Source organism: Paralichthys olivaceus, chromosome 7 (assembly GCF_024713975.1).
Source record: "Paralichthys olivaceus isolate ysfri-2021 chromosome 7, ASM2471397v2, whole genome shotgun sequence".
Classification (NCBI taxonomy): domain Eukaryota; kingdom Metazoa; phylum Chordata; class Actinopteri; order Pleuronectiformes; family Paralichthyidae; genus Paralichthys; species Paralichthys olivaceus.
The window spans coordinates 23695257-23721267 of NC_091099.1; the positions used below are offsets into that span (position 1 = coordinate 23695257).

The window sequence follows — 26011 nt, forward strand, 5'->3', positions numbered from 1 at the left end:
AATTTCATAATTTATACGTTTTTGTGTTGAGTTGTTAATAATTGCTTTGTTTGATGCTGAGAAAAATGAAAAATAGGTAATACTGAATAATCATCAGAATGCTATTATTAAGAAAGGACAACCTCCAGAGGGTGACACCAAAAGGCTGAAGCAGGTACTGCACAAAAACAACATTAGACAGTGTCAGTGTTGGATTTTACTTAAATTAGAAAAGAAATGTACATCACATTTTAATAACAAAACATCAATTCATTTGAAAACTTTACAGCTATTTTTTACAATGAAAGCACTTTATAAAACCCTTACATCTGAACAGATCGACAGAATTGACCTAAACTGAAGGAAAAACAACCACAAACAACTTGAAGAAGATAAAGGAGTTAAAGGTAAGATAGTCGAGAAAGATTAAATGACACTACATGGTTACCATGTCAATATTGCAAAAATGAAGACTGGAAAATATTTTAAAGATAAGCAAGATATAAAAATATTTGGCAATGAAAGAGCCAAAAACTGCCAGAGTGAGACTATATATAAAACCTTGCACTTTTTCTTTACTAAACTTCTTTACACTGAAACTTTTGAATATGAAACTGCTTCATTTAATCTGAATGTTTCATGAAGAAAAATGTAATTTTACTATTTTGACTTTGTAGTAAAAAAGCTTCCTTAATTTTTGTTTTTAGTCAAAATATCACATTTCTAGCAATTTAATTGAAACAGCATCTGCAAAAATATTTGATTAGTCAACTGACAGAATGTTAATAATTGTAATTTTTCAAACATTACATGGTTCCAGATTTTCAAATGAGCCATTTTCAGTTTTTGGCAGTGAACATAATTGGGCTTTATACTGTTAGACCAAGCAATTACTTGACTGAAAAAATAATTGTCACACATGAATCTATAATGAAAATGATTATCAGTACAAGAATTGAAATGAATTGATTTCAAATTAAAAATTATAAATGCAGAAGTTTCACAATGACACTTCGCACATTCTGTTCTCAAAGGGACAGAAAACCACAGTTTTAGATCGGCAGTGATCGGCAAGGACAGAGACATTTTAAAATTTTCTTGCACTTTTGCATATTAGGAAACATTCCATTAATCTGCAAAAAAAAACATGCTTTATCAGTTAGCGCTAATCTTAAAAAGCCCGACAGAGAAAACAAATAAATAATGCTAATAATATATATGTGTATGATGTGTGATTAGATTAGATTGATGGTAACGTGAGGGCAACGGGTCATTTGTTAGAGCAATGTACTGGCTTCCTAAAAAAAAGGTCAGAACGTGATTGGGTTGTTGTAGCTTGTTCAGCTTTAGCCGATTAGGTTGATGGTAGAAAAAAAGGTACTTTTGAAACAGGAGCTTAACAGAACAGAAGAAGTGTTGATCAGCATGAAAAGAAGCTAAAGCCAAAAGTCAAGTGCTGTGATCAGTAAAACTTGCATTTCAGATATTTAAATTGTTTGCAATTGTTAAGCTCTTAGCCGATCAGCTATGCTTAAACAACTAGTTAGGTAAAATATACAACTTCAGTTTCGGTTTTAAAGCCTCTCAGGTTAAACAAATAGCTTACATTAGCTTACTGATGGTGAGAGAAACCCGAAGTAAAAGAATAAGCTAAAAAAGAAAAGATAAAACTTCAGTTTTGCTGGTTGTATCTGATTCCTTAGCTTCAACATATGTACCTTTAGCTAAAAAAAATAACATAAAAGCTGAGGTTAATTCTCTCATTTACATGAAATGTTACAATTAGTTGTAAAACATTTATGTTGCATAGAGCAACAGTCTCCAACCACCATATAAAAACACATTGTAATAATAAGTGATCATAAGGCTGCTGTAAAGTACAACAATCGTTTCATTCCCTGAAGACACAAAGGATGAAAACAAGGGAGGTTTAGACATATTTTCCAACAAGCTTTGTTTAGGAAATTGACAGTTATGTTTATGTTACAGGTGATGTGACACTGAGGTGTTATGACAGAGGATGGTCCTGGACAAAAGGAGCCTGCAGCTGTCAGGGAGTTATCCAACAGCTACTGAAATGTAGGAACTCTATAAAACACACTCAGTGAATTGGAAAGCCATGATGATTTGATAAACAGCATATTCAGTTTTTACAGACATTTTTATTGATTATATCAAATGGCAATTCTCGAATCATATTTAACTCCAAATTCATTCATACTATAATCCTTAAGGCTAACAAGGGTGTATTCCACTCTGAAGAAAGGCTGTTCATGAGTCGCACCACAGCTCTTAACCACTTGGCATCTTTGTACCTATTGTGTACGTATCGAAGTGTAAACACTAATCATGGAAGCCACAAATTCTCTAAAATTACTGGTACGTGCCTTAAATTCGTTTGCCCAACTGGTTCTTTCATGAGGCCCATCATGTATGTGCAACTTTCCAGTGCAGTGCACCAGAATGGAAATAAACTGAAATGACATGACACAGATGACTGATGGGCTGGACGTGACACTAACTGCTTCATCAGATAAAATCCAAATTCAGCACTCCGCTTAAGTTGTAAACGATTGATTTTTCCAGTGAGAACAAAACAAACATTTGTGAACAGTTTCCCTGCAGAGATTTTTAGATTTCAAGCCAAGTACCAAGTAACAGAGGGATTATTTGAAATAGGAAGGGTTGCATTTAATTGGGAATATTTTAACAGTAATTAAATAAAAAAAGGTGCATGCAACAGAAAATAATTAGTCATTAGTGCTCTGATTATAGTACAGGTAACCCTCACCCTCCCCCATGTTCTTTAACAAGCTTTTATATGTTTGTGCACTTTATTTGAATTCCAGCATACACTTTGATTTACAATCAGACATATCATGATCTATTTTGTGGGAACTTTATGTATAATTGTTTGACAATAGTAATTTATAATTCAAATCAATTTGATATAAAATCCGTGATTGGAAATAATAATTGGAAAAACCTCATTTCTTATCAATCACTAATGTAAAGACACTGACTTGTTCAGCTTGATGATCTGCAGCTCAAACTGGAGTCAGCAGCTGTTTCAGTACGTCACTGGTGGAAAAAGTGAAACAGATCCAGTGTAGTGTGAAGGCAGCCATCTTGTGAAGGTGTTATTACGTCTCTGGGCTGGTGGCTGTAGACATGGACAAGATCTTGTTGTACTGAGTGTTGATGGCGTCGAAGGCTTCATCTCTGTGCATCATCGCACCGAACACCATCGGCTGCAACAGAACAGAGGGAATGTTGCGGACGCCTTTCTCTACACAGGGATGGTACATGCTTTCATATTAACTCAAGCAGTGTACCTGTACTTCAACATTTCAACATGTTATGCAACTTTGAAGTTCGGGGTTTGCCCTTTCCTTTAGAGTGTCAAATAGCTTTTTAGTGAATCTAAAGAGTCCTAGGGAAAGGGAGTAAAAACACTCCCTCAGTAAACACAGCTCCTGATCCTTCAGAGCAGACTGGGTTTTTTGGGAGGCAGACTGAAGGCCCCTTCAGATAGAAAGTGATTTGCAGGACGTTCAGAGCATAGCTCTCCACCACCCTGTGTTTGCTATATTGGCCATTGGCTACAGAGCAAAATAAGCAGTTTTTTGCTCTTCAACAAGCTACCTGACATGACTATGACTCAAACATGTTATAAAAATGGTTTACAACCTTACTTCCAAGGTGTTGATATATACATATAAAATTATTTTCTATAATTCTGGGAAAGTTTTTGAACAAAAACTTTGAAATAATGTTTGATTGGGTTGGTCAGGCTGATTTTTACATCTCACATGTCTGTAATTAGGGAAATAAAGCAATGACTGTGAGTGTCAGGGGCAGGGTGACATAAACTCAGCGCAGCTTTATATTAACTGCATGTAACTCAGGTCAGATACACAAAAAAAATAACTGTCAAGCTCGATTAGTTTTCTCTTGGGCTTGAACGGGTTAGGACATGAAATGAACATGAAATGCAGTGAAAGCTGCACTGTAACACAATAAATCACCTTATGAGGGATTTAAGATTTATCAAGTGGACAGAAACATGACATTATGATGATCATGTAACTCTGTGACAGCTGAACATGTAAATATGAAAGTTCATATAAAGGTGGTGAATGTTCACAGCAAAATAAAAAAGTCAGTACAAGAAATTGTACTTAAATTGTAATAGTGTATGCTGAACCATTGTTATTTTTACTTAAAGGTACAGTGTGTAGAATTTAGTGATATCTAGTGTTGAAGTTGCATGTTGCAGCTGAACAGCCCTCACCTCACCCTCTGCTTCCAAACATGAAAAAGAACCTCAAAGGTGTTTAGTTTGTTCAGTCTGGACTAATGTAAAAAACATGGTGGCCTCCGTAGAGAGGGTCCCCTCCATGTAAATATAAAGTATTTAAATATAAAGAGTCTTTTCTGGGGTAAAGAAAACTACAATTCATACAATTTAGATGAAATGAACTAGTGAAAACATCATGAGGATTATTCTACATTAAATTTCTGCCAATAGTTCCCTTTCACCTAAATCTTACACACTGGACCTTTAATTAAGTGTGAATACTTTTTCTACCACTTATCAGATCAGTCCAGAGTCTCTGCTCTCCTGCCAAGCTCCTCACAATGAGCTCTTACCTTTTGGGTGGATGGCGTTGCTATGGAGATGCCCATCCCAGATCCAGGTAGCACTGACAAAACTTTGTACTGCGGGGAACAGAGGACGAATTTTAATTATAATTCTATTAACTTGTGACAAAAGTAATCTTAGAAACAATTTTGCCTTTAAACAGTATGTTATGTGTCGTTTCCTACATTGAGATACAAATGTTGTTGTTTTTTGCAGTATTCAATTAATCAGTTAATTATTGATCATTGAGTTAGTTAACACAACTCAACAGAAAAGAGGAGTTCATGATAACACTGAGGGAACTTTGTAGGTTCAGACACAGTAATAACAGTAATAACATCAGGAGAGAAGACTGAACATTGTCTGAGTATATAAACAGCAGGTAGTTGGAAAGATGACTTTTATATCTTGTACATAACTGATACCTTTTCATGGGAGATTTTGTTTTTTCTGCACTTCGTTGTTGTGTAACTTTGTTTGAACTTTGAAGGTTTCAATTTCTCAGGAAAAAGTTTTGAGTTAAACCAGTTAGTAGTTCGTAGAACAGAGCTGTGTCTGACTTCAGGGCTCTTATCAAATAAGAGAATAAAGAGTACCAGTAATAAACCTAATGGTGAAAAAATAACCTATAACAGAGTGAACAGGAACATGTCAAATTGAGTATATATACATCCATATACGTATATATTTTGTCTAAAGCAGTGTTACGGCAGACAGAGACTCGGCTTACCTTCTGGATGTCTTTAATGTCGAGCAGTTTGATGACTTTGTTCCTCTTGGTGGATCCAGACCTGGAGCTGGAGCTCTCGAAACACAGATGACTGAGGAGACAGAGGAGACTCACTTAAGCCCTGTTCAGACATCCAGAGACTGAAACTGATACAGCTGAGAAGACACTGTGGACGCTGCTGCTGGACACTGAGATTCAAACACTCAAACTGGACACTTTATTTCACAGCTCCACCTTCGAGACCAGTACCACCTGACTGAAGATACAGGAAGACAACTGCACAACTGTTGAACTTATCCTGAAAAAACATTGTCGACAACCTTTTTTTACACAATGAAAGTGAGACATAAATAAATAGAAAGTAACTGTTTAGAACCATTAGGTTTTTGGGTTTTTGGGTTGAGGTGTAGAGCGAGGGGGCAGGGAACGACTGGCACTCCTCAAGGGGGGTGGGGTTAACACTCTTTTTAGTGGACATCACACACCTGGCGACACCCACCTGAGAGACCGAGGAGCTTGGGGTTGTTCAAGTGTCAGAAAAACTGAGTCCTGCAGTGTGATTTCTGCTTGATTAAAAAAAGTTAACATCCAGAAGATTTCTTCTTAGATGTTTGACCTGCTCTAATAAGCAGCATATTGACTTTCAGCAACATAAGATCTCTTTACTAGCAATGTGAAAAAAACAAGTTTATGGATTCAAATCAGATATTCACACTGTCATGATATGAAATTTTGGTGCTACGATTATTGTCAGAGGAAATATCACAGTTTCAGATTTCATGATTATTGATACTATAGAAGGAAAACAACACATGAAAATCAATATATAGGTAATAAATGGACTAAAATATTTATTATTATCATCAACTATATCCAGTTAGTTCTGTTTTGAGAGCGATGTGTTGAAATAAAGGGACATACAGTCCTTATTATATTATTACCTCTAAGTATAGGTGAATTAAACTTTCAAATACATTTATAATGGTTAACAGGAGGAGAGAGAGATGGGGGAGGGGTGTCAGCATGTCAGCCGAAAGTAAAAAACTAACTTCTCCTCTCGCTGTGAACTCCTCGGACAGAGTTTATTGTTCAGCATTGGTGGAAATAAGGCTGTTATGTCAATTCCCTCTTCTCAACTAACGTTTCAGTAAAGTTGCTCGCACACAGGCAGGGCACCATAGTTATATATCGTAGTTTTTACAATTCTTACTTTTATGAAACCGTGATGTTATGAAACCGGAATCTGTAAAATCAGTTAACCCAACATCCCTAGTCTCACTGAACACCCTTGTCTGGTGTTTCTGTGGTGTTCTGGTTCAGTCAGGAAGTGCAGAACTTACTTCTCAGTGACGTAGAGGACACCGTTGCGGATGTAGTCAGTCGGCGTCTTCCTGTCTCTGTTGATGAGGCAGCAGCGCCAGCCGTTCTCACACACTGAAACAACAACACAGCGCCGTTCACGCATGAATCAATTCAATTCCATTTTATTTGCATAGAGCCAAATCATAATATACATTATCGAGGACCACAGGCTGTATATAAAGAACAACATAGCATCTCCAACCATGTTGTCCATCTTTATACTGAAGTCATGTAGCAGCCTGGTAGCAGCCTGTATTTTTAACTTTCTTTTAAAGCAATAAATAAATCTTCAGTATTTTACATCATTTGTAAACTCTTTGTTTCTTTGTGTTTTATTTGAGGATAGTGAAAACTACTCTGTAGAAAATTCCTGAAACAGAGGAAAGTGACCCCTGAGCAGCTGAATTAATCTGAGGATGATACTTATAAGCCTGATGTTATTGTCACATGATGGACTGCTTTACTGTTTGTTATTTTTACTTACAGACTTGTATGGTATAATAAATGACAGGTTAAGATGTCACACTGTCTGAACCCCCCCCCCCTCCTGCAGTTCATTCCTCACTTGTCAGGGGGCGCTCACTCTCCGGCAGGCTGAAGACTTCGTGGAAAGCTCCTCTCTTGGTGCTGTAGTATCGTCCTCCGTCCTCGTCTCGGCTCACACCTGTGGGAGCTGCAGTGCTGAGGTTGCCTCGACCCCCTGCAGAAGTAACCTGTACAGGTGGATGGGATTGGGGGGGGGGGGGTGTTTGGATTAGTAAATCAGCAGCATATGGAAGGGGGGGTGTTGCTGGGGTGGCAACATGTTAAACATCACTGCAGGTAGACAATGAAGCTGCTTGCAAAGCTGAGAGTCAACTCTTCTACAGAAATGCAGAAAAAAGTGCCACCATTCAACAGTATTTTTATCATCTGTAAATGTACGAGGTCGGCACTCCTCATAAAAAATGATTTTATTCATCAAACTTCTTGTTTATAGTGTTTTCACATTTCTTTATACACTCAGGAATTGACGGCTTTAAAAATTCAACCCAATAAGAAGACACATCTTTATTCAGTGTCCTATCTTACCTGCACTTCGGCATCAGGCCTCAGCAGAGGTACATCACATCTACATTTGCATAAAACCTGAAAAGTCAGGTGACATTTGTCCTGAGGGGGGCGCTAGCTAGAGGAAAAGTCATGGGGTCATTAAAGTGTAAAGGGGAGCACGGATGAGATCAGGAGGTTTGTTGGGACGTCTCACTCTACAATGAAATTTCACCAAACAAAAAGAGCATCACTTCCACTACAGCTGACTGGTTTCATTTAGTATCTGATGGCTCTACGTGAACACTACTGACTGTAAACAACGCACACACATACACACACAGCAGGAGCCTACCTGTTCACACTCAGACAGCTGGGAAAGAAAAACAACAACTCAGAGAACTGAAATCAGACTAGTGACTGGGACCAGTGAGAAAGTGTTCACTGGTGGAGGATTTATACCTAAGTGTTTCCGCCACCTGTCTTTAGGGTTGTTGAGCGATTCACATGAACATGTAAAAATAAAATACTGGATGGCAACTGTGTTAAAAGACCGTGATAAAAATCCAGTGCAGAACTTCCATTGAAAAGCTGCTGAATTAATCCTGAGCGTCTTGATTGGTGCTTCAAAGAGTTGACATCGATGATCTGCACTTTTTGTGCGGTGGCTCACACTGAAAGATTAGATCTCATGATGATGCAAATCATGATATTTCGCATACAATCAGATTGGGAGACACAAGAACAATGTCACAATGAATCAACTTATCTTTCCCACTGGTATTTCTGCATGTGAGAAACAAATATTTAAATATTTCATTTTAAGTAAATTACTTATCATACGGTATAAATACTGTAATCATGGGGGAGACTGCTGACTTGACAGCTGTCCAGAAGACAGTCTTCCACACCTTCCATAAGGAGGGTAAGACACAGAAAGTCGTTGCTGAAAGGGCTGGCTGTTTGGAAGCTAATTCATGGAAAGTTGTTTGGAATGTCAAAGCGTGGTAGAAAGACTTTCACAAGCAACAGTGATGACTGCAGCTTTGAGAGGACTGTCAGGTACAGCCGATTCAAGATCTTGAGAGATTTTCACAAGAAGCAGACTGAGGCTGGAGTCAGTGCATCAAGAGCCACAGTGCACAGACCTTTTCAGTCAGTGGACTACAACTGGTATCAAGCCTCTCCTGAGTCAGAGGCGACGTCAGAAATGTCTTACATCTGGAAAAAGAACTGGACCGCTGCTCAGTGTTTCTAAGTATTGAGTGCATAAAAAATATATCTTTTCAAAGTTGGACTTTTCTGTATTGATAGAGATAGATAGATAGATTGTATTTTTTTTATATAGATCTTAGGAAATATTAGAATATTCTGAGATTCTGAATCTTTTATTTATGTTTAGTGAATCGAGAATATCTGAAAGTTTCCCTTTTTGAGTTAAATTACAGAAAAACTTTTCCATGAATTTTTTTAGATGTACCTGTAAGTATAATTCTGATTTAGTACACATTGGTGCACATACTGTACCCTCACTGCAAGTGATAAAGTGTACCACACACTCACTGACTCCAGAGCAGCGCAGTGCTCTGTGGGCTGTGTGTTTGGACTGACCCGTCTGTTCAGGGTGGTGCTGCTGCGCTCCTTCAGCTGCAGGTCGGTGGGCAAGTTGGTCCAGATTATGTAAGGGGTGTCGAAGCGCTGCCTCAGCTTGGGACAACTCTTAAAGATGAAGTCGATGATGAAGAACTTTATACCTGCATACACGGCTGACAAGGGGGAGGAAGAGGACTCTCATCAGACAGAACCTGAAGTAAGAGTGAACATTTAGTCAAAGTCAAACTTGTATCTGACATGTGGAGACACACATGACTCCAGGGGGACGATAATGTTTCTCTATGAAAACTGGATGAGTAAATATAATCAGAATTTATCTGAACTCTGTGTCATTCTGTTTATGTTTGACTCTTTCTGAACCAACAGATATAAAATGTAACCACACTAAAATGTCAACAATAGCTAGACCTAGTTTAGATATGTTGTTAAGTTGTGTACTCAAATATATTTGTAGAAATTTTCAAACCTGGAGAAATCAAGATGAGGGTCCATTTCATATTTGTCCCCTGTCAGTGGCGTCTAATGTGCATGTTTCAGTTGTGGATGTCTACCAGACTTTTTAATTAAACTCACGAGACATCCTTTATAAGGATAAGGTATGTTCTTAAAATGTGTGTAGTGATTTGATAAGCATTTTACTTTTACTAAATATTTCTGTAGTATCTAAATGCTGCAGCTTTTCAATTCAACAGCACCAGAATAAAATAATTAAATCAATACTTCATGTAGAATAGAATGCACGCTGTTGTGTAAGCATTAATTCACAATTTTTGCTTTGCTCCCTGTGACATAAGTGTCATCATCCACCCATGTCTGCTATAGGGTACCCAGAGTCCCCTATATTGACCCGCCCTCTTTTTTTTTTTTTTAATACAATGCATAAATATATATTTCTACAGTATATATAAAATGTACCTATGATGAATCCCAGCAGTTTGTATGGCAGCAGGCAGGAGGAGACGAAGGCCAGCCACAGACCAACATACAGCTTCTGAGTTAACTCTGGCTGCACCCACATGAACAAACTGAACACACACACACACACAAAATGGTTAAATATCTGTGTAAGGACAATCATTTCAGTCAGACTTAGAACAACGCAAGTACACACAAACTCACTTCTTTATTTTCTCCAGGATGTTGGCCATCCTCCCAAACAGATTCTATATGGATCAAAGAAAAAAAAAGGAAAGAAAGGTTGGTGTCTGAACATGTGCCCAACTTTCTCCTGGTTTCACTGTTTGTGAGTGTGTGTGTTCACCCAGACAACAACTATTTATCTTTCTCGCCTCATGCAAGTTCCTCCTATTGATTTAACCTCGTTTCACCCTGAATTCTATTGCTTCAGGTAATTACTGTCACAATTTCAACCTTCTCTAGTAGTAAATCATTTAATTGCAGTTTACTGTCACTACTTTGGCTTTGGCAGTGATGAAGAGGCTCACCTGTGCTTTCTGAGCGACGTCCAGAACCAGCTGGAACTTCTCAGACACAGTCAGGTCTTCTTTAGGGGGCTCCTGGAAAATAAAGAGAAGACGGAGCTGTAACATCACATACTGACAACTGAAAATCACCTGACATCAACTAGACACCATCCTGAACACACTTCATATTAAAACATATCATTATACATGTTAGTAAAATGGCCATCTTCAATTTCTTTTCAGAAATGTAATATCTAACTTGTCCAGCGGGTGAAGTCGGAAGGAAATCTGCACAAATTAATTTTCGTTTTTAAAGGCTGATGCAGAAGGTAAAACTAAATGCTTTAAAAGGTGAAGTGCACGCAGGTGAAAGGAGAGTTTGCTCACCACTGGCTCTGAGATTTCCGGTACGATGCTCCACTGGATTCTCCAGCCTCTAAGAGCAGTGCATCATGGGTACATATGAGATCATTTCACAATCACTACACATGTGTTCCAGAACTTCTAGTCCAGATTTAAATCCAAACTGATCACAGTGAAAGCTGCATGTGTTTTATGATCACTGATTCAGTTTGTGTGGATGGACAAAGTGGCGTGTCAGTATAAAATAGATAAACATGTACTATATATGTATAATAAACATGTGGGCATATCACAACTCCGAATCTAAATGCTCATCAACTGGACGTCAGCTGGCCTAATGGTTCAGTGATTGGAACCACAGTGGACCCAAGTCTTTTAGCAGATATGTATGACCTAGGGTTCTTTCTAGTGTAAAACTTAACTCGAACTAATACTAAGATGCATTCAGTGATCAAAACTAACATAAGCTGCATTTCGACCACTAGAACTTTCCCCCAAAAAAGGATTCAGTTTCTTTTCCTGGCTGTGTGAGGTGTGGCTTTCACTGACCTGGCAATGAGGTAATTTAAGGACAGCCGGAGGATGGCTAGGAAGAGGAACATGGGGATGGCCCAGCCATGCCACGCTGCATACATGTAGACCTACATTTACACACAACACAACACACACACACGTAAAGTGAATTATTGAGACTGAAGTGAACAAAAACAGAGATCTTTTTTTGGTGTCGAAGTGACAGCTGGCATGGACGAATAAAAATAAAAAGTGCAAACGGTTCCCTTTCCTACTTTAAATTATTCATGAAATATATTAATGATATGGACATATTTGTTGATTAGACAATAATTGATAATTTACCAAAAGAAAGCAGTAAATTATAATAATTCTGATTCTATTTACATAAAACAAATGACACTGTTATCATTAAAATAATACAAATATTAATTCTCTAAAAAAATTAAATAACCCTGCAGTTCCCTCCTTATAATAAAATCTTAATGTATAAACAATAATAAAAATCCAGGTTTTTTTGTTTCTGTATGTTATTGTTGCCACATTGTGTGCACAGATCAACAATCTTGTGTTTGTGTGTGTTTTCATCACAGCTCAAAACAAAGCTCAGTCTGAGCTCTGAGTGTGTGCGGACTCACAATGAAGGCGATGGCTGACGTGTAGACCGAGTACCAGCTGGATAAGGCGGTAAGGTTCCTCTTGAAGTTGGTCACTGGTTTAAATCCCCGTTCTGGAAACAGGACAGCAAGAAAACTGACCAATCACAGGCTGAGAGTTTGTCTTGAGCTAAGATTTAAATAAACTGATAAAGGTACGACAACACTGTTCTTTACAGATTTGTGGGACATTTATTCTATTTGTTAAATCAGTCACCCTCATGTGGACCACATGAGATTAGGTCCAGGTCAAAAAGATACTTAAGATGCACGTGTCAAATCTGGACCACATTACAGATGCTACATTTAGGTTATCCCTGAATGAAACATGTTTTGCCAAAAGCTTGAGCCACTGTTGTGTCTACCAATTATAATAGGTGATGAACTACCATGAATCACTGCGTCACAAGACAAAACGACTGGTCCAGGGATGGAAGAGGTGATTGGAATAAAACCCAACGTGGCTTTCTAGTGCTAGAAACAGTTGTCAGCTAGTAAAGGCTGACGTTTGATGCTGAACTGGTAACTTTGGTGAGTAAACAGCTGTTAAGCATGCACTTTAGTGTGCGGCATTCTAGTTTATATTTATTTAAGCTTGTTAAATTTCTCTTTTTAAATTTAAATTTTCTTATTAAGAATGAGAGGGAGAGATTTAATCCATTTCATTCAAAATGAATAAAAGGCCAATGAACACAGATAGTGAAAGATAGTGACCAAACAATTTAAGGAATACTCACTGAGACGTCTCATGTTTTCAGTCAACCTGCGGAACGTAAACCAGTTAGTTATCTGGATTTAAGACAAATACAGCTCTCAACACAATAAAGACATAAAGTTAGTGTCTGCATTACTAAAATGTGTATCTGCTGTTACTTATACAGTGAAGCTCCTTGGCATCACAGCTGTGCTGAAAAGTCTTTGTAATGAAAGATAACAGAATTACCCCCTCACCTTTTGGCACTCAGCGGCTCCTCTGTCTCCACCGTCGGCTCCTCCGGCTGAAAACGGAAGTCTTCTATATAAACCCCGAAACGGTCGTAAAGCCATTTCAGGAAACTATTGGACAGAGTGTCCTTCTGTTTGTCTGAGGAGAACAAAAGAAAAACTGTTTTATAGACAGAGGTTGTTACAAAACTTGTATTAGTGCTAGAGGGTTTAAATCTCAGACAGATATCTGAGTTTACACGTGTCCGATCAAACTGTGTGTGTGTGTGTGTGTGTGTGTGTGTGTGTGTGTGTGTGTGTGTGTGTGTGTGTGTGTCAGAGAGCGAGGGAGCGGACTCTGAAGAAAGATTTAACTCATTAGGAAAAGTCTTTATCATTATGTGATGATCAGTGTTGATATTGTGGCATCATTTCAAACAAATCAACAAAACTGTAAACTGCAGCGAGTCAGAGATGTCAACTGAGTGAGAGAGAGAGAGACACACACACTTACACAGAGAGAGAGAGAGAGCAGAGGAGTCAGTATGTGTGCCCCTTCCCCTTTAATTCATTATCTAGGGCAGCAGTGATCTGATTGGACAAATAAATTGACATGCAGAGCGTGAATGAATGACGCATTGATCATAATTCATCGCAGTTCCACGCCTCTTTTGTGATATGCATATATTGCGCATTTCGATATCGCGCTGACGATACATTATTTGATATATTGTGCAGCCCTAATTGACGTGTGGTTCTGAACTGGACTGAATAATATTGACCGGTATTTCTTATGTGTTTTCTACCACATTTAAAAACGTGGGAGAAGAATATTAGAAGCACATTACAATATCAAACAGTCCAGTACAATACCAGTACTAACTCTGTGCTCAGTAATACACATTATTACAGCAGTACTGATTTCCTTTAGAGCATAAAGCACAGATGTTCTGATGTAGGAGGAAGAACTGGGAGTGAACAGAGAGGGAGATAGTGCAGCTCACCTGTGCCGCTGCCTGGCGGTGGAGGAAGGGGCGGGGCTTTAGGTGTCAGACATGGCGAGTCTTCAAGTCTGTGAGGTTTTCAGGCAGACAGAGACAATCCATCAGTTAGAGCAGGCATCTGTCCATCTCAAACCAACTCATTAAATAAAGTGTGTTATTATCATATGTTTTTTAGTAATCACCTGGATCTGAGGACGTCATTGATCTTCTGCTCCAGCTCCATTCGCTTGCAGCGCTCCTTCTCCAGTTCCTGTTTCAGTGCATCTACGTTGGACTCCTCTTTAACTTTCCTCAGCTCCTCGTCTGAAACAGGTGGAAGGTCACTTGATAAGAGTTATGAGAGGAGCCATAAATGGGATAGTCCACTCACTTTCATAGCTTATGCTGATTAAAGTAAACATCGTTCTCTAACTGTTGTTTTTTTTCACAATCACTACTTAGAGTTAGAAAATAAAAGCTTTATGTATTTCAGGTTATAGTAACAGGTTGGACTAATATTACAATAAAAAACAATTCATAATAAAATCTTGTCTTTCTGAAACCAAACCTGCTGTGACAGTTCTCAAAACTGATTTTAGGTTTATGTAACTTTATGTGTGAATGTCAGCAAAAAATATGCATTTGGATTTGTGAATGTATACAGAAAGCTTTGCAAGTGAACTGAGGTTCGCTAAATGTGCAGACAGCCAGCATATAGGTGCACACATCTGAATCTGAATGAATAGGAATCTGTACTTGTGTACTGACATCTCCAATAATTTCCACTCAAAAACGATTAGCGGTAAAACTTAAAAATATGCATCTCAATTAGGTTTTCTGTTGTGACCTTTGCGACTCTCCTGTTGCAACCGAGAAACTGCAAATGTGTGAGACCATCTGTCAGCAGCTCAGGATTTTCTTCACCCTCAGCCCAGACTCAGATATTCATGTGTAGTGGTTGTAGTTTTGGTGCCACAAGGCAGAATATGATGGAGTCTCAATTGCTTACTATATGTACATGTTTTGTTTTGGCGGTTGCATTCATAAGGAGTCGGCATTAGGTAGAAAATAAATTCTTGAACTATAGACAGATAATGAAACATTTACAGTTTCTTTAACACAAGCAAATCTTATTCACATTTACAACTGTGTATGCACTATTATGTGTACAAGTTTACCAATTTGTGTGAACATGTAGTAATTCGTTTACATGTAAAGTTTCCTTTACACATTCACACAGTCTACATATTTAAAGATTGTTTCACAAATCTGAGAACACAGTTAAAAACATTAGTCTCCACATACTCATAAATTGAATCACCATTCTGCTGCCTGTTTATAACCTCTAACTGTGACCAAGCACACTATGAGTTATCCAATCAAGACTTGTATTTGATACATTAAATACTATTCATAGTTTTAGTGAAACACTGTTCTTGTTGTGTGTGTGTGTCAGATGAGGTCAGCAAGGTTATAAATAGCTGTGTGTATGTGTGTGTTATATAAAACAGATGGGCAGATATTAATGGATTACCCAACATGTGGTTGTGCTGGGGCCAATCAACATGAGCACTTTTTACCTAAAGGAGGCACTTTACTTGTTTTATTTATATTTCTGAACCTGAAATATCATTCTTGACTTTGGGAAGCTTGGTTAACCTGTGTTGAATTGTGGGTAGTGTAGAACATTCTAATCTGATTCTTTTATAATTGTAAATCGTGAGCCTCACACTGTTACAACAGGGCAACGCTAAGTCTGTGAAGTAATCGTAACTGTTAAGCTTCTTCTACTGAGTTTGGTAATGGTCACATAGATGATTGGGTCGTCACATGAAGTGTGGTTATTTTTTTATTAGATTTTTTGGTGTTGTGTAGAAAAGACAACTTTTGTTCAAACGAAGAAGAGGGAACCTCCTCGTGTATTGTCTGCTCCTCTCTGAATGGGGCTTTGGTGTGTTTTCTGAAAATGTTATATGTAAAGTCACTGTATTCATTCCGTACAGTCCCAGTCTGAAATGATAAAGATAGCTTTATGAGTACAAGAGAAACCTCACACAGTGCAGTTCAGCTCAGAGAACTCACTTAAGAAATGTTTCTCCAACAAGGCAATTTCTAGGTGCCCTTTGACCTCATTCAGATCTGTCCTGGAGTCATCTTGGAGAGCTGCAGAAAATGATCCTGGACCTGCCTGAATGATAAACAAAGAAATGTGCAATAATGACCAGACAAAATATAAAAGCAACAACAGTCCGTTACAAGAAAGGATGATGGCTTTTGTTTTGTGAGGTGCCACAGAGTTCAATCCTGGGACCTCCAAAATGTGCTCTCTACATGACTATTAACTTTTACTTAATCAGATAAGAACTTGTTGACATTATACATCTCAACACCGGACGAGCATTTTTCTGATTATTTTCTCCTAATTTGTTTATAAAAATCTTTATAATCAAAGTGATGATTAAAATCCTACCAGAGCATGAGAATAACAGACAAAACCATGTAAAGAAAGCACAAATATCCTGTTTAAGAACTGCATGTTTGTTACATATTACAAAAGGTAAGAGTCGGGTTAACAAATCTTCATTTTAGTCTTAATATCAAGCTCTGTCAGACCAGCGTTTAAAATGCTGTTGTTTTTAAAGCTTTAAAAAACGAAATCTTCATGATCAGGATTAGAATGAACGTATTATGTCTTATAGGTTTCCCAGTACAGATCAGACAAGTGTTTTTCTACCTGAGAGTCACCTTGCTGCTCTCCCTCCACTTCCCTCAGCTCCTCTGAGTCTCTGGAAGAGAGGTGAGGTTTCACCATGACCTCCTCGGTGCATTCTGTGTCAGATGTGTTGGGCGAATCAGCCAGATCCAGGAAGTCATCCCGTCTCTGGCTCCGGAACCGGATCCTGTCCAGACGCCTCAGCATGTCGAGCGCCGTGGAACTAGCCTCTACCTGAACATAACTGACGACCAAGCTACAGAAACTGGAACAGGTGAGGACAAGGAGAACAAGAGAAAAGACAAAGTAATGGTTAATTATATTTTGAATTAACTGATACTGAACTGACATATTTTTTGGTATTTGTTGGTTGACCGCTTTGATCCAAACTGTAAAAGCTGGATGGATTGCCATGATTGAGGTTCAGTTGTGGTACACAGATACCAGCCATTTTATTTGTTAAACATTTTAATTGATCCACTATAGAGACCTCGCCCAAACTGACTTATAGATGTTACAGTTGCACAATTCTATAGATATACAAATACATACATATATATACATTATGAAAATCAGGCTACCATGCTGAGAGATCATGGCTATAAACATTCAGAACTTGAATGGATCAAATCAAGACATTTGTAATGGAATCGTCCCGTCTGCTGTTAATATGCGTCATGTGAGATAAACCTCGACAAGAGATTATTCTTTCAACACAAACTGATTTGAAGCTTTGTTTGTCCAGGGAGTATCAACACCACCCAGCCCACTCATACAAATAATTAAAGTCATCATAGTGTTTGATCAGGGAGGAACATCTGCTGCTTATCGTCCCTCCTCTTCATGTTTCATCTCCTGATCTTTCCACACTGAACCGAGGACCAGAGTCTCTAAGGGATAGTGAAAACACCTGGAGTCTGGGTTTAATCCCTATCATTTCTTTCTATCAAAGAGGCAATGTGTGATAGTAAACTATACATTTTGAGAGTCCGGACTCTTGATGAAAAAGTTAATTAAATACAGCATCATGTGTTTATTCTATCACATGTACTTGTCATTATTTTTATTTTAAGGAGCAAACAAAGCATCAAGAAAATTGCACGGACCAAACTTTTGTTTAAAACTCTACATAGACAGTAAAGGGATCCCCAAAAGTTGTTCAAATTCTTCCTAAAGGGACAAAGTTTTACTCTGAACCACAAATATGAACTGTACAACAGTGCTACTGCACAAGAAGAGTCAGCAGGATTCACAAGATGCCTGAAATATGTACCGACTGTATTTCTAGGAAAAAGTTGTGGGTTTTCGCAATCACTTTATATGTATGTGTTATTTATACATTGATATATAATCGCACAAAAGTACCCTGCAGATTGCATGGTACTTTTTTTCGCACTTTTGCACCAATAATCCTGTACAACACAGTGCAATGGGCCATTCTGCAGTACTTTTACTTTTAATACTCTTAATACTCCCTTAGGAGCATTCAGTCCAGTCAGAGCTTGACACGAAGGCGTACATGTCGTCAACTGTAGCTACAGCCCTGATCTTAAACACAGTCAGTGAAGACAGCTGACTGTGAAGGATTTAGGGTGGAGGTGTGTTCAGGAGGTCACTGAGCAGTCTGACTGGTCTAACTACTTCTGGTGGGGGAAAAAATGACTGGTTTTGTATCTGATCGACTTCAACACTGTCTGAACAAGTCGGAGCGTTTGACTGAGTGGAGCGATGGGACCTAACGAAGCACTTTTCACTCAAGTACTGAACTATTGTTTTATAAAATTCATTAACTCTTCTGCACATTGTACACAACATTAAAATCTGATTAACCCTAATTCTAGTAAAAGAACATGCCTCATACTTCTTGTTACAGGACACAGTCAGTTAGTGCACTAACACTTACTTTTTCATTTGAATAAGAAGTGAGGCCAGGATTGTCTTTATAAGTTTGAACTGTCCAACAGAACATAAAGGAGTTGAGATTAAAAGCATCAGGGGGTGATGCAAAGCATGCTCATGCTGTATATACCTCAGTCATCATACCTCACGCATCATTATCCGACTTCTTTGTAACTTCCTCATAATGTTACTTATCATATGACAACATATGATGACAAATGATTTTCTGAGCAATATACACTTCTCTCTCGCTCTATTATTGGCATCCTTTTCCAGCTGGTTTTGAGGGTTTTTGAGGGCCACATTTTGGTTGAACTTGACCTTTCACGTTTGACCCATCAGGTAACCAAAGGTTAATCACACCACAGCCCACTAAACAATACCCTGCATGCTATGCCAGCACGCAGACAAAGAGAGTGACTGGTCTGACAGGTTGTAATGATTATCTTGTTCTTCACCTACACACACTACAACACTGTCTGCACAGCTGAGACAGACACTTCACTTGACTGACTGAATGACTATAACTCTGGTATTTATAGACAGATTGGGTCAGAATGGCTGAAAGAGAGAATTACATAGTGTTCATTGACTTCCTACTGAGCATGACCTGATTAACCTCTTATTGATCACATTACACTGATGACATAACACCGTCAGGGGGTGTCTGATCGATCCCGGATTCATTCTGCAGCAGGATAACAGGCACAAACATACAGCTGCAGTATCTGGGATCACAGAGACATTAGACAGTGAGACAAACAGACCTGTGACAAACAGAGGTTTTTCACCTTGCTTAACTTTAAATGTAAGTACAGCTGATCAAAAGGGCAAAGAGGGTTACCACCCAGAGGCCCAAACACCCTCAGCTTTACTCAAAATAATTTAATTAATCGCAAATTTCTCAATCAATATTAGCTCTGATGTGTCCTCATGTTCCCATCTTTTGGCTTTTTCTTTAAGAGAGTTTCTTCATTGAGCATCTTTTTTTTGTTGCTTTTTGTTGTATTTGTTTGTAACATTGTGCTTTATCAAACGGTTTCCACTTACTCTGTGGTTAAATAACTGGACCTCAGGAAGGATCTGATCGTTCTCTCCTCTTTTCCACCAACCTCTCCTCTCCCTTCCTAATCTTTCTCCGCTCACCCCAACAGGTCATTGAGTCTGGTTCTCTGAGAAGTTTCTTCCAGTTAATGAGGCTCTCCGGAGCACATATCCTTGTGTCTTGTGAGAACTGTTGGTTTTCTCTATAATATTTTAATAATTATTATTATTATTAAATAATTAAGAAAGCCCATTCCAACACATAGTGCTGCACAACAAGATATGGTTAAAATACAGAAGGAAGTACATCAATAATAATGGTAATATTAATAATAAAAGACATATAGAATAGCATTGCACCATAAGTAAATTAAGGACACAAGCTGCACAGAAGTAAATAGCAAATTAAAAGAATAGATATTCAGCCTGAGGCCAGGCCATGAACAGCATTAACAGTAATGAATACAATTTCAAAATCAACCCTAGAACAAAGTGGGGGCCAATGTAAACACGATGTAAATATGACAGGTGTGATGTGATCTCTAAAGAACCTGGGATTGCTCTGATGGGCAGTGATGAGATTAGGAAAAATAGGATGTTCTTGCCTCTTTCACCATCCTGTTGTAAAGGATTACAAGCTCTTTGCAGATCAGAAGGTGGAGCTACAGACCTGTTCCCCTCCATCCTCACCCTAATGTTCTGCATCAAGGCTGTTTTACTGTATTAGTGTCTGATCTGAAAAAAATACCTTAGTCTTTAACTAGTTAATCAAATTGTCGAGAATTAACTTTCAATTTGAGTGAATCAAATACTAATTCCAGCTGTACAGTAGCTCCTGATCGCCTCCTGAACGCATGAGGATATAATGACAGTGGAGAGGTGGTTCATCCTGAGCCACGGAATAAACTGATAGATAACTCCTGGTTGTATTTTTGCCTCCAGGTCTTCAACTCTTTGCACAGTGAGGGAGCTGGATTCAATACTTCAGATTCATCCAGGCCTGCAGCCATCTGAACTGCTGACAGCCAATCAACTGGTCTTCACCTGCGGACCTCCGAGAGGACCGCGTAAGAAACTGACGAGGTCGTGACACCCCGATCGGACACGTGGACATCTTAGATTGACAGACTGAGATTAACAGCGCAGGAAGCAATGAAGGAGGCAGGAAGGGAAAGAGGGGACAGAGGAGTGTCTCACCGTGAACCGACACCGGAGCCAACTTTGCCTCCTTCTGTTCTCACCGGGTCGGACCCGCTCCAGACCGGTCTACTCTCCCCTTGAGCCCGTTCCAGACCGTCCTCCCTCCTCTGCACCGACGATACCTCCAGGCATGGAGGAGGGTTGTTGGTTCAACTCCGGACCTGGCACGAATGTCCCTGATGAGGGCGGGGCGACCAGCGGCTGCAGAACCAGGAAGTGACGCCATCACGCTGCGCTCTTAAAGCTAACGTGAAAAGGCGGAACCTAAATACAACCTGACAAAGGGATGTCAGGAAGAATGGGCCCGAGGAAATAAGATCACATAGTTTAGCAGGAGTAGAATAGAACACTAATATGGTATTCAAAAGAAAGTAGGTGGAAGAGAGGAACCACCAGAGAAACACAGGTTCGGATGAATGAGGTTTGGTCATAAAGGTCTAAACAGCAGCCTGAAGATAATGAACAGACATGACACAGACAGGGATGGGACAGTTTTAATCAGCAGGAAACATATGTCTTTAATCTGTCCACATTAATAGAGACAGACACTTAAAACTCACCCCGAATAAACTGTGTGACACTAAGTCGAAGAGAAATACTACTCAGGGACTCTGTATATATATATATATATATATATATACATATATAGGATTTATTCAGGTTTCTAAAAAAATCCCAGGACTCTATAACAGGATTTATGTAAATAGCATAGACCAGATGTTCCATTCATACTTAAAAAATGGTTGTTCAACACATTTTAACACATTTCAAACATCTGTACTTTTTGATCATCTTTTTTTACACATTTAAACATCTGTGCTTTTTTTTAACACCTCACATTTTCTTTTTTAACACCTCACATTTTCTTTTTTAACACCTCACATCACCACAATCGCGCCACCCCTGAAGAACTGTGGCGCCCCCTAGGGGAGGCGCGCCCTGTCGTAGACTATGTAAAAAGGTAAATATCCATTCTGACTCGCACTCCTTTCCAGACGGTGGCAGTGATCCACTGATAAGTTGTTTACCAACCGCCATTCAACATCAGAAGCAGAAGGAACCTAAATCCCCTGCTGTGTGTGTGTGTGGGGGGGGAAGTTTGACAGGTCAGCTGGTGTTACAGAGTGTTGGACTGCAGGGTGACAGCTGAGAGGCGGACATGGACTCCACCGTCCTAAACCCCGAGGTGAAGCAGGTGAGACTGACTGAGCTGAGGCTGCAGGGCTGAGTTCCCCTCACACACTTCCGTCTCACTCTCTGCTCTGCTGCTTCTCACGCTTCCACACCGTCAACTCTCACATTCTTCTGTGTTCAAACACCTTGTTCCTCCTTTTCTGAGAGAACATCACGTCAGTCGTTTAACTCGGGACGTTTGCGACTACAGTTTACTTAAATGTGCTTCATTTACTTTTCACAAACGTCCCATCAAAGTGGAAGAACATCTCAAAGCGTAAACCTGTGTAATGCAAGTTAATCTATTAAACTAATAGATTACAAATACAGCCTGACCGCAGCACTAACATTGCAGATTCTGCGACAGGAGAACAAAGTGGTTGTTGCAATGTGTTTAGACTATAGGGAGTATACAAGACTGCATGCTCGCATAAGAACGTGAAGTAATGTGATTATTTAAAGACAGTTTCTTCATTCATTTTGCAGAATATTAGGATAAAAGTAATTACAGTAGTTGTTAAGATTGTAAGGGTCCTGAAACACAACAAGCAAACTGTTCTTTAAGAAAGTGAGAACATTTAAAAGGTTTTTTGTCACATAGAACATTTGATGTTTAAATAGTACTTTACTTGACTATTGCCATTTCCTGCTTCATTACAGTTTTGGAGAAAACATTGTACTTTTTTTACTTTTCACACTTAATATTAATAATCCAGAATTTAACAGTATAGATGAAGATGCAGGTTCTGTGTCTTATCTGCAGAAGGATGCTGATCGTGCAGTGGTCGTCGCAGTAACAGCCCATGCAGTGTTTGAATCTGGAGCTGATGATGGTGATGAGGTGTACAAAGTGGGAACGGCGTTCCCACTGCTACAGGTCAGAGTTCAACACTGAGTGTGTGTGTGCGTGTAGTCATTCATAATAATTGTTTGATTTAAAATGTTAGTCTGACGATACACAGACACAAACTATCATTTTGATTCATCATTTAATCTTTGAATCATCTAAAAAGTGTCAAACATCTTTCCACGATTCTGTAGTTGATGTGTTCTTATTTCTTGTTTTGTTGGATCAGACCTCCTGGTACTTGAATTGTGACACGATGACAAGAAAAGGAAACAGATTGTCTTTTGAAAGGTTCAAATCTGCAAATGTCTTATATTTTTTTCCTTTTTTTATTGTCAAATGACTAAAGCAATTGATTAAATTGATAAATTTAGCACTTTATTAAGTCTTAGTCTAGTATCAAATCCCCTATCAAACCTGAATCCTTGTAAAATCTAATCATGTCTACCTTTTATCATTCACATAAAACCAGTTTATTAGTAACCACTATTCCTCTTTTTCTCGTCAGGCGCTCCAGAGAGTGAATGAACGGCTGCTGGAGGAGAATCCTGCTGAGTCGCTGCTGTTTGATGTCATCCTGGTCACCACTGACGGGCAGCAGCAGAGCTCCCGCATCATCAGCAGCACCAAACATTATGGTGATTTCACTTGAACAGTCCTCATCATCAGACAGATTTAATCCTGCACCTGATCACTTTTTCATCTTGTCAGCAACACAGTTGACTTCATTGTTACTCTGTTACAGGTCTTGAAGTCAGCAAGTTTTGTTTTTCCACCACGGAGGATTTCATCGATGGTTTGCGGACAAACAACGTGCAGCTCTTCCTGTCATCAGACAGAAAGGAGGCGTCACAAGCATCACAGAATGGTCAGGAGGTTTAGTATTCTCTGTCATGTATTGCAGCTGATGTGGAGCTCTGCAGGTTTCTGAGGAGTTCTTACAACTGTCAGATCGAAGAGCCTGAAAATTCATGTTTGGTAAAAGAGGACAGGATATAGAACTCTTAATCAGGGGATAACAGCTTGGAAAATAAAACACGTTTGGGGCATTTTAACGTTTTTACAGCCAGTGGACGGAGGCATTATGTTTTCTGGTTGTCACATGAACGCGATATCTCACGAATGCCTTGAGGGATTTTCCTCAAAGTCGGTACAAATATTCACCTGGACTCAAGGATGAACTGGGTCGATTTATGTGGTCAGAGGTTAACGTCATGGCTCCTTTACATTTGGCACAAACATTCACTTGGAGTGAAGGATTAACTCACTTGTAGCCGAAGATCAAGGTCACAGTTGCCTCACAAAGTATGTTTATGTTGTTCTTGAAAATATCCTAAGATAAGCTTGAGGGAATGTCTTCAAACTTGGTACAAGATTTCACTTGGAATTAACTGATTAGATGAATGTGGCATATTAGGGAATTCAGGCTCATTTGGATTCACTGATAAATTGATTCGATTTTAGTGGTCAAAGGTCTCGGTGGCTTCAAAAAACTGTTTTTTGGCCTCTTAAATGTGATATCTTAAAACTGAATTTCTTCACCTTTTGATCAGTTGTCACTTGGCTCAAAGATAAAGTGATTGTGTTTCAGTTGTCGAAGGTAAAGTTTACAGTGACCTGAAGCAACATATGTCATTTTACCCTGAAAGCTCAGAATTGTGAACCATCCTTCTTGTCATTTTTCCAGGTGTTCTCTCTGCACTGCTGGACCAGAACATGGCCGCCTGTCCATCAGAGCAGCTCAGAGTTTTATTCTGCGGAGACGCCGTCGTCCATTCCAACAACAGCCCAATGCCGGTGAGCTAACAGGCCACCATGGTGCCCGTGGCAATATCCTGCTAAAACTTCATCTTTACTTTTTTTAATGTTGCTCAGCACTTTTTCCTGGACTGATTTAAAATCGTCAAATGCGGCAAACGATTTTATTTAATTAAAGGATAATTTAACTTCTTCCTCTGCAGAGTTTCTCGGCTCAGCTGGGTGAGATGCGGCAGCGGTTCGGCATGTTCGACAGCCCTCTCAGCATGGTCCTGATGACGTCACGTGGCGGCAGGGAAAGCTGCTCCGCCGCCCTGCTGACGTTGCGGTCCCAGGGCGTTAGCGTGGATGAGGCATACTGCCTGGGCGGGTCACCAAGGGGCCCCATTCTGTCCCTGATCCGACCTCACTTCCTGCTCAGCAATGCCTTCAGTGACCTGGAGGAGTGATGACATCATGAACTGTCTCACGACTCTGTCTTCCTTCATTGTGTCTGACAGACAAAACGCCAAATCTTCAGTCAGGACCATTTTGTCTGTTTTAACCTCAGTGGTTGTGAATAATAAATTTGTATTTCTGTTCTTTACTTATATATGAAAATATCTTTTGCTTTTTGTTGCTTTTCACTTTATTGGAAACTCAGTAGTTTGTCCCTGTTGAAATGATGCCTTTAAGTCAGTGATATGACTTATCTAAAGTCAGGCTGTAGACAAGTTTGAATGTGATTCTCTGAGCTGAACCTGCTCTGATGAAAGTTGTGATCTGGATTGTTGGATGCTGTAAGAAAATCAGGGAGTTGATTTTTTCAATTTTAACTTCCTATGTTAGGATCCTCTCAGGTTAAGAGATGCAGATGAAGTGTTGTTACAGGTTCTGGTCATTTGTTAATGAAATGCACAGACAAGACGTTTGCAGGTTGACAGAAACAAGACAGTGAGCGTGTTTTGATTTTGTTGCTGTGATGCTAAATGTTGACCAGCAGGTGGCAGCTTCAGTCAGTAAACCATGCAAAGGATTGGGCAGCATGTAAGACAAACAAAGACACTCATTATTATGAAAGATAACAGCACAGAGAGTAGATAATGTTTCTACAGAGGATTATTTTAAGGTTGGAAGTGTGGGAGTTTTTTAATAAAATGCTGGATGGCTTAAAAT

The 26011-nt window shown here is 39.2% G+C and overlaps 2 protein-coding genes across 3 annotated transcripts; one reads left to right on the forward strand and one right to left on the reverse strand.

The window, feature by feature from the left end:
- Nucleotides 1-183: 183 nt before the first annotated feature.
- On the reverse strand, nt 184-21296 carry LOC109624659 (GRAM domain-containing protein 4-like). 2 transcript variants are annotated; one of them, XM_069528379.1, is made up of 20 exons: nt 21076-21296; nt 16957-17200; nt 16305-16410; nt 14426-14546; nt 14244-14311; nt 13267-13399; nt 13053-13078; nt 12298-12389; nt 11696-11787; nt 11171-11219; nt 10805-10876; nt 10479-10522; nt 10275-10384; nt 9357-9511; nt 8101-8118; nt 7282-7429; nt 6695-6788; nt 5355-5445; nt 4633-4701; nt 184-3230 (listed from the first exon to the last, which is right to left on the reverse strand). In XM_069528379.1, exons 2-20 carry the CDS (start codon nt 17140-17142, stop codon nt 3123-3125), a joined length of 1782 nt encoding a protein of 593 aa, XP_069384480.1. In that variant the 5' UTR covers nt 17143-17200; nt 21076-21296; the 3' UTR covers nt 184-3122. The 2 variants fall into 2 exon arrangements, with proteins under 2 accessions (XP_069384480.1, XP_019935062.1); XM_020079503.2 differs by lacking the exon at nt 8101-8118.
- Nucleotides 21297-22032: 736 nt separating this feature from the next.
- On the forward strand, nt 22033-26010 carry LOC109624181 (cytosolic 5'-nucleotidase 1B). Its single transcript, XM_020078696.2, has 6 exons — nt 22033-22273; nt 23015-23128; nt 23607-23736; nt 23844-23966; nt 24786-24895; nt 25060-26010. Exons 1-6 carry the CDS (start codon nt 22238-22240, stop codon nt 25303-25305), a joined length of 759 nt encoding a protein of 252 aa, XP_019934255.2. The 5' UTR covers nt 22033-22237; the 3' UTR covers nt 25306-26010.
- The last annotated feature ends 1 nt before the right edge of the window (nt 26011 follows it).

Excerpts from the sequence above, each read along its gene's own strand:
- LOC109624659 (XM_069528379.1), bottom strand. The coding sequence starts at position 17,142 with ATGCTGAGGCGTCTGGACAGGATCCGGTTCCGGAGCCAGAGACGGGAT. Across the intron at positions 16,411-16,956 it reads AGCAGCAAGGTGACTCTCAG|GCAGGTCCAGGATCATTTTC; the intron begins GTAGAAAAACAC and ends TTTATCATTCAG. Across the intron at positions 14,547-16,304 it reads GTTGGAGAAACATTTCTTAA|ACGAGGAGCTGAGGAAAGTT; the intron begins GTGAGTTCTCTG and ends CACCTGTTTCAG.
- LOC109624181 (XM_020078696.2), top strand. The coding sequence starts at position 22,238 with ATGGACTCCACCGTCCTAAACCCCGAGGTGAAGCAG. Across the intron at positions 22,274-23,014 it reads TAAACCCCGAGGTGAAGCAG|AAGGATGCTGATCGTGCAGT; the intron begins GTGAGACTGACT and ends TCTTATCTGCAG. Across the intron at positions 23,129-23,606 it reads CGGCGTTCCCACTGCTACAG|GCGCTCCAGAGAGTGAATGA; the intron begins GTCAGAGTTCAA and ends TTTTCTCGTCAG.